Source organism: Manis pentadactyla, chromosome 7 (assembly GCF_030020395.1).
Source record: "Manis pentadactyla isolate mManPen7 chromosome 7, mManPen7.hap1, whole genome shotgun sequence".
NCBI lineage: Eukaryota > Metazoa > Chordata > Mammalia > Pholidota > Manidae > Manis > Manis pentadactyla.
Genome location: NC_080025.1, coordinates 133,895,733 through 133,910,572, shown reverse-complemented (window position 1 = coordinate 133,910,572; position 14,840 = coordinate 133,895,733). Strand labels below are relative to the sequence as shown.

The window sequence follows — 14,840 nt, the reverse complement described above, 5'->3', positions numbered from 1 at the left end:
ACTGTAGTATACTAACTGACAATGATTATAGGTTTCAAAGGATCTGATTGTTTATAAAACTAGCTTTAAACATGGAGGTGAAACTTTTTCAAACTGTACCATTGAATCTCATGCTAGACCTTACTATTGACTGTGAGGCTTAACAGGCCCATTTTATGTTTTTGTTTTTGTTTTTTGTTTGCCTCTCATGAATTTACCCTAGTAGTGACTAGAATCTATTCTGAACAAAAATGAAAGTGAAAAAAGACACATGTATGAATAAACCCAGTGAGGAATACCTAGATTTCTATATCATAAGAATCTTCATTTTTTCATAAAAATGTTATTGACCCATTGGAAGTATTCAATTATTGCTAGATTAAAAAATTTTTTTTAATGATCGGAAGGGAGGTTTTCCAAGTAAAACCCTTTCCTTTTTCCTGTCCTGTACTTCATCGTGGATGCTGGCTGTGCAATAATCCCATAGCTGATTCAGTCAAAGAAAGGAAGAGGATTTTAGATGGGATCAGGCAGAATTTGAGAACATGAAATTACAGGTACAACCTAGAATCATAAAATGCTAGTGCTAAAACAGGCTGTAGCAACACACTGAAATCTCATCACTTTACATATAAAGATACCGAATCTATGGAATTATTTTTACTATAGTTACTCATATGGACAATAAGTATATAATACTACTGTTGATGGCATTGATACTCATACCACATACATTGCAGTAGGACTTTAAAACACTCCTGCGTCCAGAAATCTTGATCCTTGATAGAATGAGAAAAGCAATAAAACTTGATATTTCTTGCAAAAATTTGTAGAGAACAATATGGTTTGGATGATAATGGTGCTACAATAAATTTTTAAACAATAATAAACTTTAGTTTTCTCATCTTAGTGAGTAGGATTAGTATGTCAGAGAGGAAAAATAACCAGTGTGAGATAGTTCACTGGAGGGTATTTAATACAGGAGACTAGTTACAGGATAGTTAGAAGAAGAACTGAAAAGAGGGCAGCCATAGATGGGAATCCCTAGATTAGCAATTGCAGAAATTCTTTACCACCTCCAGGGCTGGAGAGACAAAGGGAAGAGATGGTGTTATTGGTACTCGTGAGCCAGGGCCAATAGACAGTGATGGAAACTTGGAGAAGTGGCCGTGGATAAGCTGTACTCTACTTGTTCCAAAAATAATGTGGCTGTGCTAACAATAATAAAACTCCTTTTTTCCTCTGGAAAGCTAATTACAGTAATTCCTCTTGTGCCTGTGCAGTGATCTTGGATTGGTTCTGGAATGCCCATGAGACTGCCATTGACAGCTATTTATTTCTCCATGTTTGTGGTATTGCCATTGTTCTATTTTTGAAACTGATAAGATGGTTTAAAAGGGCTCTACAGTACTGTGTATACCTTCCAAGACCAAGGGGTTGGGAAGTATTTAAGCCATTTTCAGTCTTGGTAAATTCAGAGGAGTAAGTTCTTACCTGGCAGCTTCTGCATTAGGCCTGATAAACACCAGGGACAGCAGATGATGATGATGATGGTATTTCTGCTCGTGGGTGAAGGAATGCAGTTCTGTCAGATAAATACTGGGCTGAGAAGTACTTGAAGGCAATAAATATATATTGGAAAAGTTTTGGAGATGAGATAGTGGTTCAAATCCATAGATTAACTTAAGTGGATCATTTAAGGACAGCCAGAAAAACTTTCAGCTGGATGACAGAGGATCAGGTAATAGACCAAAAAGAGCTTTAGCAAATTCTCACTGCATTCTCCTCTGCTTTCTTGTTCTGCCACTAATTGAATAAAATTGTATGTAAAGCATACTTTCCATTCTGTGGCCGCCATGGAGAATTGAGCTTTTCCTGTGTTTGATGTTGATCCTCAAAGCTGCTTTACTTTTCAGAATGTTTTTAATTGAGTAATTAATGCTATTTTGCACTTCATTGATGTTATACAGCTTAGAAGTAGCTTGAGGAGGTTTTAGGGAAAAGGGGAAAAAGCCTGTCCAAGTTTGAAAATTAACTAAGGATGGGCTGCATATTTAAATACAAATATATTTAATATATAATATATAACGTGTTATATATTTATATTTAGTATATATTATATATATTATATTTAAACATAGTGTAGAGGCTGTCTTAAACTATGTGCTTTATCTCTTCCATATTCCACTTATTGGTTATTTAATGGGAATAGACAATACAAACTTTCCTATTAAATTTATCTGATGGAATTAAGACTGCAAATACATACAAGCAAAAAGTGTCTACCAATGAGAATTTAGAGTCAAACTCATCAAAAGTTTAGAAATTTTAGTTTGTGTTAATGATTATACAAGATTTTCATTTTACTCATGGCTAATAACTTGGAATGTGTCTATCAAAGGCCTTTTGGGTATATGCATGGAGTGTGGTTTCTAGCTTTCCCATTCCATAAGAACTAACTCACTGCTTCCTTTGGCCCTTGGTTTCACAGGCTGCCCTGCAAGTCGGGGGCCATGGAGAAAGACTCCACCAGTGTCGGGAGGTCATGCTGTTGACTTACAAATCCATCCCCATGCAAGTGGATGGGGAGCCCTGCAGGCTGGCCCCGGCTATGATTCGGATCTCCTTGAGGAATCAGGCCAACATGGTACAGAAGAGCAAGAGGAGAACATCCATGCCTTTACTCAATGAGTGAGTCTGCCCCGTGGGTGCTTTGTGAACACAAAGACCGGGGAGAGAGCGCCGAGCATGTGCATGGTCTGCGGGCCTCACTGTGTTGAAGAAAGGAGCAAAGTCCAGGAAACTCAACAGGCCCTTGGTGTCTCACATATTTTTCTTCATGTTCATTATACAGTGGCCACACCCTTCTTTTAGAAATCATTGTTTGCAAGATAGATAATCCTTCTTCACTGATCACCTTGAACATATACTTTACAGGGACCAGCAGAAAATCATTAAGAGTGATTCTAGGGTTGTAAAATGCATCCAGATAAATGTGTTTCTGCTTTGTTTTCTTCTAAGAAGGTATGCTGTTGGTCTCCTCTTTGCCCAGGTCACTTGGAGACTGTTGATTTCTCCAGCAGCGGGAGGTTGGCAGAGCTGCTTGTGGAGCTTGCCCCTCTCCTGGCTGAATCTCCTTCAGCCTATCAGTGAACTGTCACTTTCTTGAGGCTCCCATTTCGGGGTCCTGTGTACCCTGGTGCTTCAACTCAGTTTTTCCATTCTGGGTGGCATCTTATTGTCTAGATTTAACCTAACCCGTGACTCGATGCCTAAACAAAACATATCTCTTCTAGACCTTTCTTAGGTGTTTTGATAAACTGATTTGAGATAAGGTGATAGTGGCTAGATATTTAGAGTGCATATTCATTTTATAGTGTCCCTTAAACTAATTTTGATAGAAATGTCTATTTGGGGCTGGAGAAGGGAATGGAGAAACATGGGGATTTAGAGTATCTCTTTGAGTATCTTCTCTGTATCATGATCATATGCCACATCTGACTCAAGCTGAAGTCCTTTCAGGGCTCAGCCTCAGGTCATCATTCTCTCACAGTGAGGGACCCTCCAGGGTGCGCCCCATGCCTGTGGCCTGTGATGCATGGTTACTTCTTAGTACTGAATGGCTGGCTTCCTGTAGCGCCTGTGAAGCAAGGGCATGCTTTGCCACGTATTTATTGAGTCCCTATGGCAATCTTTGCAAGTGCCTAGAATAAACCAATGGCACAGGTATCAAAGCTCGCTGCCAGAACTTGACTTCACCTCTTTTCTGAGATGACGCATGTTGAGGAGCAGCATTTGACAGGGCTCTGAAGAGTTTTAGTTTTTGGTGTCTGCTCCTCAGTCTGAAGTTACGGCTAGAGATCCTCTCCTTTCTGTGACTCACCGCCTTTCTCGGCAGCTTTCCTCACTCATTCTGCAGAGGCTGGTTTAGCTGCATTATGTTGCTTACATTTCTCTGCGAGTGCAATGCTTAGCTCATTCCTGATGCTTTCTTTTCTCCCTGATTTACTTCTATTCAGTTATGTAGATATAACTGGTGACTTTATGTTTAAATGTTTAAAAAGATAGAATGTCAGCAGCAGTGTATGACTGATCATATTCCCTCTGGAAATGTTGGAGTTAACCCATGAACCACCGGCTGAGGAGAAAGCACTAAACTACACAATGAAAAGCCATCTCTGAGGTAGTATGGTAATCTGGGCTGTGTTGGATTACTTATAGACAGTCTGTTAAAAAGCTATAACAAAGCTTAAAGTTCTTAATATTTACAGGCAAAGACATCCCATTCTCATGCCTGGTGCTTTCATATATATAATAATCTTATCAAACATGAAATGGTTTTCGGGGATTTAATTTGAAATAGCTCTGGTCCTTGAGTTGAGGTAGCATTTGTATTTGCTCATTTACAATTTTATTAAGAATTCAGTTGGGCTTTCTTCACATATAAAAACAAATATAAATAGTTGTTTTCTTTTTGTACTCATGGCACAAACAACAGATGAAGTGAAGAACCAGCTGAGGTGCTCAAGAGGCAGCCTCAACTCAAAAAGACAGTTACTTCTCACCAGGGGGCAGTGGTGCCTCTGGCTAAGCAGCTGCAGGCCGTGCAAAGACATCTGTGAAATGGCAATAATGTGCTTTTCATTTTTAAAAAGAACACTTATAAAACTGAAAAAATAACAAGACACCTATGACTACCTGTGATGAATAACTATTATAAAACCATATATTTAGAAAATCGATACAGACAGCACATTTTCAAAGGAAAACACCTAGTTACCATGTAATACTTGTTCACTGAACTTTAATTACTCTCACTCACTGCTTTCAGTCACCCTCTGCAAGTAGATTTCTTCTTTGTCTTTTAATAGAAACACTTGTTTTGAAATATGACCTCTTCCACTGGATTTCCAAGTGACGTTTCCAGTTTGAGGGCAGCCTGGCTACTAAAGACCTTCCTCAACAACCTTCGCAGTCTCTCATGCCTTTCCCTGTTTTGGCCTTGGTTATGTGACATTCACTACTGCAGCCAAGGCAGAAAAAGACAGTGGGAAGATACTTATTTTCTTCCTCCCTCCCCTTTTCTTTCTTCCTTTTCCCTTCTCTCATTTTTATCTGTTTCTTCTGTTTCATTTATTTGTCTTCTTTTGGAAGAAAGAGAACCGGTTTAAAATATCTTTCATTTAAGAACCTCTGTGTCTGAGTGGGATGGGGCTAGGGGAGAGAGGTTCACTGTGAATATATGAGATTTAAGCACTGTGGTTCCCTAAGCAGTTGCCTCCCTTGCCGACTTGAAGGCAGCTTCTCATGGCTGTGCCTGTTCTCTGGGAGAGCATGCTGGCACCCCAGGTCTCATCTGTGACTGACATGCTGAAGAACCTCACACCTATGTCTTTACCAGGTTTCCTTCTAAAAACTGAAGACTCCCACCCAGATATCTTAGTTGACACTTCTACCTGGATATCTCATAGCAGCATCAGTCTACCTGCTGAAAATGGACTCATTAAGTCATTATCATCCAGTGAGATTTTCCCATTCACAGTTGTATAAATGGAACCACCATCCACCTGTTCACCACGTCTCTGGCCCTGGAGTCATGACAGTCACCTCTGTTTTTACACATCCAATGTGGTCTTCGAAATCTACCTTCTATTTCTCATACCTTTAACTCTCACACTGTCTAGCTCCTCTGCTAGTAACATGGCCTCAGTTCAAAGGCTAAACTAGTTACCTCTTAGCAGCATTGCTAAACTCTGCTCCGATTTATCTCCTCGCTTCCAGTGTTGCTGTCCTTTGCACAATGTCTTTTCCAGTAGACTAGTTAGAATGGTCTTTCTAAAAATGGAGAGCCTGTATTCCTTAGCACTTCCTTCTGATCCCTGCTTTCATCCTCCTCTTCCTCTGCTGCAGAGATAGTTGCTATTCCTGGAGCAGTAGCCTGTTCTGCGCATCGTCATATTTCTGCATTTCTGCTGCTTCTCTTGCAGCGCCCTCCTCACTTCCTTCCCATCTGCTCTCACTCGAGTTCAAGACTCCGTGGAAGCATCACTTTCCCTGACTATCCTTTTCTACCTACTTCACCCTTTAGCTGTATCTCTCAGTGCTCTTGCAGTGCTCTCAGGTATGACCATCCAGCATTCATCAAAAACAGTATAATCCTTGGCTTGCTTGTCTCCTCCTGGCTCCGTGGGGGCCCTGGGTTCTCCTGGTAGGGTTCCCAGGCTGCCAGAGTGCCTCAGACATAAGGTTATATGTTGAATAGGTGACTCACACATAGGTCCATAATGCTATATCTGCTATGCTTCTCAGAAATTATTTCTAAAATGACATAAATCTAAAATCTCATGAATATAAAGGTAATACAGAAAATGTCTTGATTTTGTGGTATCTGTTTCACACGGATAGCTGGAGGAATTCCTAGGGGAAACAGTTCAATAGTAGGCCTTCATGATACTACTAGGTCTTCATTTATGCAAAAAGAAAAAAATTTTTCTAAAAAAAGAACACTTCTTGACTCATCCCATTTGCTCTTACTATATACAAACTAACGGGCGAGGCCCCATTGTACTCAGTAGCTCCCACCCTCGTGGGCAGAGGAGCGGGGCAGATCTCATTTTACCGTGGCTTATGAATCTACTCAAAATACGAACTCCAGTATTTTCGCCAAAAAAGGAATAGAGGAGATTTATCTAGGTTCACATTTATACACTAGTAACATGACAGCCAGATAAATTTGCTTATGTTCTCTATTTGAAAGGCTCCTTTGAAGAAGATGAGAAATATAAAATTATTCCGGTGTTTAGGGAGATCTTAAACTAGCTGTTTATCCTGAGTTCACTAGTAATTGAATCTACATTGGTAAAGGCGATCATGTTATCCAAGGGCAAGATTTCTAGTTGGCAAACTGAACTGGGCAAGAGTGTCTCATCTTCCCGGGCTGCTGAGGGTATCACTGGTACCAGCTGATGGTCCTTTGAGGGCAGTAGAGAGTTAATTCATGGATGACTGTAGGTGAGAATTTACATACTCAGCAGAAGAGGCTTGGGGAGCTAAGTCCCCTGCAGGTACAGAAACTGTTCAAGTCACTGGAGAGAATAATTATGTACAAGTGACAGGAAATTGTGGGTTTATTTTCTTAAATGCCACATTTTGTCACGCCTAATAGCCATGGAGGACTCTCTCCTTTATACAAAGAAGGGGTAAAAAGGAGGAGTCTGTGGTTTCGCTCTTCTGCCAAGACTGAGAGGCGTCCCGGAGTCACTGTGATGGGCTGAGGCCCCCTGGGTGTCACCTGGGGGGCCTCGGCAGCCTCTGTGTGGCGGGAGGAGGTTGAGTCTCTGCTGAGTCACTCCTTTCAGGATGGTTGTCTTTTGGCGTGAAGATTCCTGCAAAGCCCTGGCATCGGGAGGGCTGTGTTCAAGGCTTCAGTGTGTCTTGGCTCTCAGAGATGAGTTTACTGTGACGCCTACTGTTCTCTAGTGTGCGTGCGTGTGCGTGTGCGTGTGTGTGCATGTGCGTGCACTTACGCGTGTACACTTCCTCCTTGGATGACCTTCCGAATGACCTAGAGCAAGAGGACCTTGGTGACCCTCCCACCTGCAGCCCGGCCTCATCTCGCTCCCGCCTGCACTGGCCCGCGCCCTGCCCGCTCCGGTCCGTGCCATGCGCTGGAGCCAGCCTCTGCCACGTGTCCTGTTGGCTTCGTTGCTACCCCAGCTTTTTGGATTATTTCCGTGGCTGGCTTGATTTTCCTTTTTTTTTTTTTATTCACTGTTTGGTGACGCGCTCATTTACTTTCTGTTTAAATTTTGTGTGTCTCTCTCTTTCTCCTGGCTTGTGCCCTGTCTGTCTACGCTGTTGCGCTGACTGTCCTCGCTGCTCATTCCCTGCTGCCTCTAGCATCCATCAGGTGCAAGCTGCCGACCTGCGGAGAGTGTCCGCCCCCCCTGGCTCCTTCACCATGTGAGTACAAAGCCGGTCAGTTTTTACATTTTGTCTCGTACCCTCGTCTCCTTCTCCAGTTACACACCCTGTGTCCTTGTCCCTCCCAGGCCAGCTTCTCAGACAAGGAGCCTCCTGGCCAGAACTGCCTCTTGCTCCCTCTCTGACTTGAGAGGGAGCTGTGAAGGGCTTTGGCTTCTGTTTGTCTCCGTCCTCTAAGAGTTCACAGTTCAGGTTTTTGATTAGATGCATTCGGACTCATAGTTGCATGGGGTCCTATAAATTCCATTCTAAGCAGTGGTTTTTATGGCAAGCTGGTAATAACCATCAGCCCATTCCATCATCTGTGGCCCAAGGACGATACTGGAGAAGTGCCTGCTGACCTGGATTTGTGGATGGACCTCTGAAATTATGTGTGGAGTTTTGAGTGTATGCACATGCGTCTGTGCATTTTGGGGGCTGAGGATTAATAGTTGTAATAAAAGATCAATGACCCAAAACTATTAATTGGGTTAGCAAAATGCATTTTCTCCATAGTTACTCATTTGTATTTAATGTACTCTGCTTTTATTTTTTTCTGGTGAAAACAGACAAAAAGAAAGTATAGTTTTAGAATTTCACTTCAGGACTTCTTTTTAACTGCTGCCTCTCTTTTGCCTTCTATTTTTCCATCTTACAAATACTTTGCTTTTACTATGATTCAGGTACTGCTACAGGTGCTTTATATACATTAATGAATTCACTGCCCCAAGCGCCCTATGCTACATGTGGTATCCTCTCTTCATTGTGGTACGATGAGAAATATGATGCACAGAGAGGTTAAGTAACTTGTCAAGGTCACACAGCTAATAAGTGGTAGAATGGGATGCAAACTTAGGTGGTCTAGCTCTTAACAATGTATAATCTGCCACCTTTCTTCTGTGAAGATCCTATGTATTTCTCAAGGCCTTGCTGAATGATTGCCTTTTCACAGAATTCTTCCTTGATTCTTGCTGTCAGAATTAATTACATCCTCACGAGTTCACTGTTGATATACTTATTATAATTCTCAAGGTTAAATAAATTAGTATTAATTACATTAACTCTGTGTAAATGTGTATCCCACATGAGCCTTAGGCTACTTGAGATCAATGACCTTATCTTCTTATGAATCTTTGTGTTTCCAGCCCTGATCACAGCTCTTAACACAAAGCATTCTGAACAGAATTGTTGGTTGGCAGAATGAATGAATGAAGGGGTACATGTCTACATTGAACTGTACAATATCTAACATCTAGGGATATGCCTAAGTGATTCCTAAAGTTCAGTCATGCAATCTTACTTTCAACCCTGGCCTTATAGTTATACATTTACTTATTCATTTATTACAGTGTGTTTTTCCAAAAATATTTTGCAGCTGCTCTGTGTCCAACACTGTGCTTGGAATCCAGTGGTGGGCACAGCAGAGCACCGCCTTCATGGAATTGAAAATTGACTGGTCAAAGAATCAATAAGAAAATAACATTTAATGTCCAATTTGGAGGCTATTCCGGGGTGTACTCTATATTCCACATAAGCCCTTTTCAGTAAATTTAATGGAGTTCAAAGAATTCAGACTATCAACACCAAACATGCATGAGATGTTTGTCATATTTCTATCACTGTTTAAGTTTTGGTTGGGTTTGACTTCTGTATAATTTAAGTGAGGCTCTTTTTGTCTAATTCCAGGTGTGTATACTATAGTAAGGTAAACTGTCATGTTTATTTTAATAGGGTATATCAGGCAGGACACCTAGGTGTGGCCACTTGAAAACTTGAATATTGACCTAAAATAGTTTATATCTCTACATGATACAGTAAGTGTAATTTAGAGATTATATTTATATAACTGATGAAGTATTTGTGTAATAGCAATTTATTAACTTAGAATATTATTTTTAAAAATTAGATAACATGACACCGTCAAATAGAGCAAGTAGCCTGGAGAAAAAAGCCAGGCACCACAATGAGTATGTTGTGCGTTTATCTGTTATGGCTGTGTTGATTTAGCTTTGATTCACTCTCGTGTTGCATCAGCCACTCTCTACTCAAAATAACTATTCTTTACAAATGATCTTTGCTTTGGAAGAAGCCTCTCTCTGCTATTCCTGTAGTAAATGTTACTTTCCTAAAGCAACTAGAATGATTTGTACAACCAGGGCACAGAACAGTTCTATCACCCCCCAAAAGCTGTTTTGTAATCTGCCCTCTATGTAGTCACATTCGTTTAATCCCTGCATCTCTTATCCCAACCTCTGGCAACCACTGATCTCTGTAGTTTTGTATTTTTGAGAACACCATATAAATGTAATCATACAGTGTTTAACCCTTTGCAATTGGCTACTTTAACATAACATCTTTGAGATTTGTTAAAGTTGTTGCATATGTTAATCGTGGTTACCTTTTTATTGTTGAGTGGCATTCCATTGTGTGAATGTTTCTGTTTATTTACCCATTTATTCATTGAAGGACATCTGGGTTATTTCCTGTTTGGGACGATTATGAATAGAACTGCTATAGACATTGATAAATGGGTTTTGTGTAAATAAAATTTTCATTTTTCTAGGTTAAACACCTAGGAATGGGATTCCTGGGTCATATGGTAAGTGTATGTTTAACTTAAATAAGAAACGGAAACTATTTTCCAGGATGGCTGTACCATTTTGCATTTCCACTGGCAGTTGAAGAGAGAGTTCCAGCTGTAGCACATCCCTGTCAGCAGTTGGCGTTACTAGTATTTCAAATTTTTAATCACTCTAATATGAGTGTCTTTTCGTGTGATTTTTTGCCATCTATTACATACTGTTTGATGAAGCATCTGCTCAAGTCTGTTAGCCATTTTTAAATTGGGCTCTTTGTTTTGTTGAGTTTTGAGAATTTCGTCATATATTCCGGATCTAAGTCCTTTGTTAGATATATGCTTTGCAATTATTTTCTCCCAGTATATGTCTTATCTTTTCATCCTCTTAACAGTATCTTTTGTAGAGCAAAAGTTTCAATTACTGACAAAGTCCAAATTGTCAATTTTGTCTTTATAGATCTGTGTATTAGGTTCAAGAACTCTGTTTAGTCCCAGGCCACAGATGATTTTTCCTTTGCTTTCTTCTAGAAGTTTTATAGTTTTGACTTACGTTTATGATTTGTTTTGACTTAATTTTGTATAAGATGTGAAGTTTAGGTTGAGTTTAGTGTTTTGTTTACATGAAGGTTTTTCCTGGTTCCAGCACCATTTGATGAAGACTGTCTTTTTCCATTGAATTGCCTTTTTTATCTTTATCAAAAATCAGTTGGGGACATATATGTATATGCTCATATACACATACACACATAGGGAATGATGGATAGATAACAATTTCTCGACTCTGTTCCATTGATCTAAGTATTTGTGCCTTTTTCAAAGCCATATACTTTCGTTATAATAAATCTTAAAATCTAGTGTTATTCTCCCACCTTTATTCTACATTTTGAAAATCATCTTGGCTATTCAACTTTTTTTTCTTTCCATATCAATTTTATGATTAGCTTCCCTGTATCTACAAAACTCTGATTGGAATTGTGTTGAGTCTGTAGATTGAGTTGGGGAACACAGACATCTTTATTATGTTGAGATGTCTAACTGATGAATTCTATATGTTTCTTCATTTATTTATTTTATTCATCATTGTTTTGTAGTTTGCAACATACATATGCAGATTTTGTTATATATATATACTTAAGTATTTCATTTTGGGGAATTATTTTAAATGCTTGGTTTTAAAATGTTGGTTTCCAATTGCTCATTGATAGTATATAGAACTAATGGATTTCTATGTTCTGGCTTGTATTCTATGGCCTTCCTAAATTCCCTTTTTAGTTATAAGAGTTTGATAGCATCCTTAGAATTTTCTACAGTCACACATGTTATCTATGAATAGGAATGGTTTTATTATTCTTTCCAATTTGTATGCCTTTTCTTTTGCTTTATGGCACTGGAAAGCATTTCTAATATGACGATAAATAAGAGTGCTGGAGTGGGCATCCCTGTTTTGCTTCTGTTATTAGGAGGAAATCATTCCATCTTTCACAACTAAGTATGATTTATAGTTGTAGATCTATTTGTTGAAGTACCTATATTGGGACATCTGGGAAAGATTAGGGAGAATTGGAGTTTTCATCCTTTAAGTGTTTGTCAGAATTTGCCAGTGAAACCATCAGGAACCCAAGATTCCTTTTTTTTTTAAGCTATAAATAACCTAGTTTCTTTAGGAGTTATAGGACTACTTAGTTTATTTCTTTCATCGTGGATGAGTTTTCATTTTTTGTAGTTTTTGAAGTTTTTAAGGACTTGGCCCATTTCATCTAAGTTGTTGATTAACATACACATAGATGTACTTACCTTTTTAATGTCCTTGGGAGTCTGTAGTGATAGTTCCCTTTTCTTCCTGTTATTAGTAATTTGTATCTTCTCTCTTTTCTTTTTTGTCTACCTTATAAAGGTTTATCAATTTCACTGATTTTCTTTTTAGGAATCAGCTTTTGATTTCAATGATTTTTTTCTCAATTGTTTTTCTGTTCACTAGCTCATGATTTATGCCCTTATATTTATTATTTCCTTTCTACTTGCTTTGGGTTTCTTTCTCTTTTTTTCTTTACAATAGAAGCTTAGTTATTCATTTGTTTTGTAGACAATTGACTCAACTGAATTCAGGTCATAAGTTTTGACTCACCTTCCAAGGATTGCGGCTATAAGGTTAATTCTGTTTTCAAAGCTTTTGTATTGCTATTCATATCTGTCTGGGGTGTGCACCACCAAGTTGCCATAAGGGACCTGGGTGGGAGGTCTACCCTGTAGTTTCGTTCCTAAAGTCTGTAGTCTAGAGGTTTAGGACCAGATTCACCCGTCTATAGCTTGAGATGAACCTGAGACTTCACAAACATCTTTACGGAGCTGTTTTCCTGAGCTCCTCCTCTCTGTTGTCATCCCTAGGACTTCCTCATTTTCTAGCACTGCCTTTTTCAGTCTTTCAGGGAGAAAGCTCTGCTGTATACGTCCTGCAACTGTGTTCGTGTCCAAGACCAAGCAATGATATGACAGAAAGAGAAAAGGAAGCAATGTTGGTTTTTCTGTCCTTTTAAGATCACAGTTTTTATCAAAAAGGAAGTCTCTTTTCCCTTACAGGCACCTGAGGCCTTTGTCATTGAAGCTGCCAACATGGCAATATTGCCTGAGTATTTCAAATGTGTGCATCTTTGGTATTACAGGTTTGCAGTCCAAGTGTTTTATAAGAAGAATGTCAGAATGACAAACCCCAATTAAAAAGAAATTCTAGTACAACTAAAGAACTTGGGGAGACTTTTAGAAATGTTAGTAGCGGTGTTTGGCCTGTGAAGGAGGGTTTTGGGGAAGGGTCATGCTCAGGCTACAGTGGCTGCATGGCGTTTGTGTTCTTCTCTCAGCAAAGGTAAACCCAGACCACAGCATCTGGTAGTTACGTGAAGGCCTAATATATGTAGGACGCCCTCAACATTTAAAATTATATCTTGTTGCTTCAAAATCTATTTTTAGAAATGAATTATTCATGTCTGCGTAGGTGTAGAAACAGTCTTACAAGTCAGCACTTCTTGTATAGTAAAGGTCACTTCAAAATCGAAGTGGATGTTTGCTCAAGTGTTGTCGGCTTGAGGTGCAGGGCCTGCAGAGGCTATGGCATCAGTGGGCTTCGGGGCTAAAGGGGGAGCTTCCAGGAAGTTTGGGTACAGATATATATTGTATTGGGCGTGACAAAGGATCGAGGAAAATTCATGATTTTCTTTTGTTGGTTTAATCAAAATGGATTTTTAGGAATCAAAATTTTAAAAAAACATGACTTTAGAAATAACATTAGCTCAAATAAAACAACAATAATTTTTTAAGACTGCTTTACATACCTTCACTTTTAGAAAGAGAAATGGAAATTAGGGTCTGAATATCCAGAACAGTGATATCAAGCCAGTAGAGATATATTTCCAAGCTGGGTTAGAATTTTGAGAAGTGAAAAATTAGATTGCTCTCATTCTTCTATTTATCTGTTTGTGAACAATAGTCATAGGACTAAAATAAAATGCATTAGTTTTCTTAGTGTATCTTTGTGGCAGATGTCTGTCCTTAGTTTTTGAATGAAGTACCACAGACTGAGTGGCCTAAGCAATAGAACTTTATTTCCACACAGTTCTGGAAGCCAGAAGTTTGAGAAGTGCTGGCAGTGTCGGTTTCTCCTGAGGCCTCTCCTTGGCCTCTCCTTCCTTGTGTCTTCCTGCTGTGTCCTCACACGGCCTTCCCTCCGTGTATGTCTGGGTCCTGATCTCTTTATCATACACGGATGCCAGTCAGAGTGGATTAGGGTCTGCCCGTATGACCTCACTTTAACTTAATTCCTCTTTACAACACCCTGTCTCCAAATATAGTTACATTCTGAGGTACTGGAGGTTAGGACTTCAGTGTATGTATTTGTGGCTACAACCTATCCCATAACAACCTCCTACTATATAAATTTGAATTTTGTATTTTTCTGTCATCAACTGTGTGAAGATCAGTCTTTGTGTATGTCACTTGTATTGGTAGTTTAATTCTTCAAAATCTTTTTTATTAAATGGTGTGAGAGGGGTTGAAGGGCATTGATCATTTATTTATGGGGGATTGTCAGTATTAATTCTATGGGCACAATAAAATCATTGATGTCTCTGGACCCAATTTAATTCTCTATAAAGTAAGGGGGCTGAACGACCTGAAGAAACTTTTGTCCAGATCTGAATTCCTAAAGCATTATTATAATAAAGACGATTATAGAAACACAGACTATAAATGGAAAGGGTGAGGAGCAATCTAGTATTTGTGAAGAAAATATTTATTTACAAATGGACTCTCCATCTAGAAAAAGAAACCG

At 39.3% G+C, this 14,840-nt stretch overlaps 1 protein-coding gene across 10 annotated transcripts in view; it reads left to right on the top strand.

Moving 5' to 3' along the window:
• The window catches only part of DGKI (diacylglycerol kinase iota), a 395,960-nt gene that overhangs the window by 259,128 nt on the left and 121,992 nt on the right, over positions 1-14,840 (top strand). For 9 of the 10 annotated variants that reach the window (XR_008998562.1, XM_057504799.1, XM_057504796.1 and 6 more), the window contains 2 exons: positions 2,471-2,670; positions 7,879-7,941. Coding sequence is in view for 9 of the 10 variants with exons in the window: in XM_057504799.1 (XP_057360782.1) it covers positions 2,471-2,670; positions 7,879-7,941 (263 nt within the window). In the remaining variant the exon portion in view is untranslated. The remainder of the gene's footprint in view (positions 1-2,470; positions 2,671-7,878; positions 7,942-14,840) is intronic. The other variant, XM_036905519.2, reaches the window with a different exon arrangement.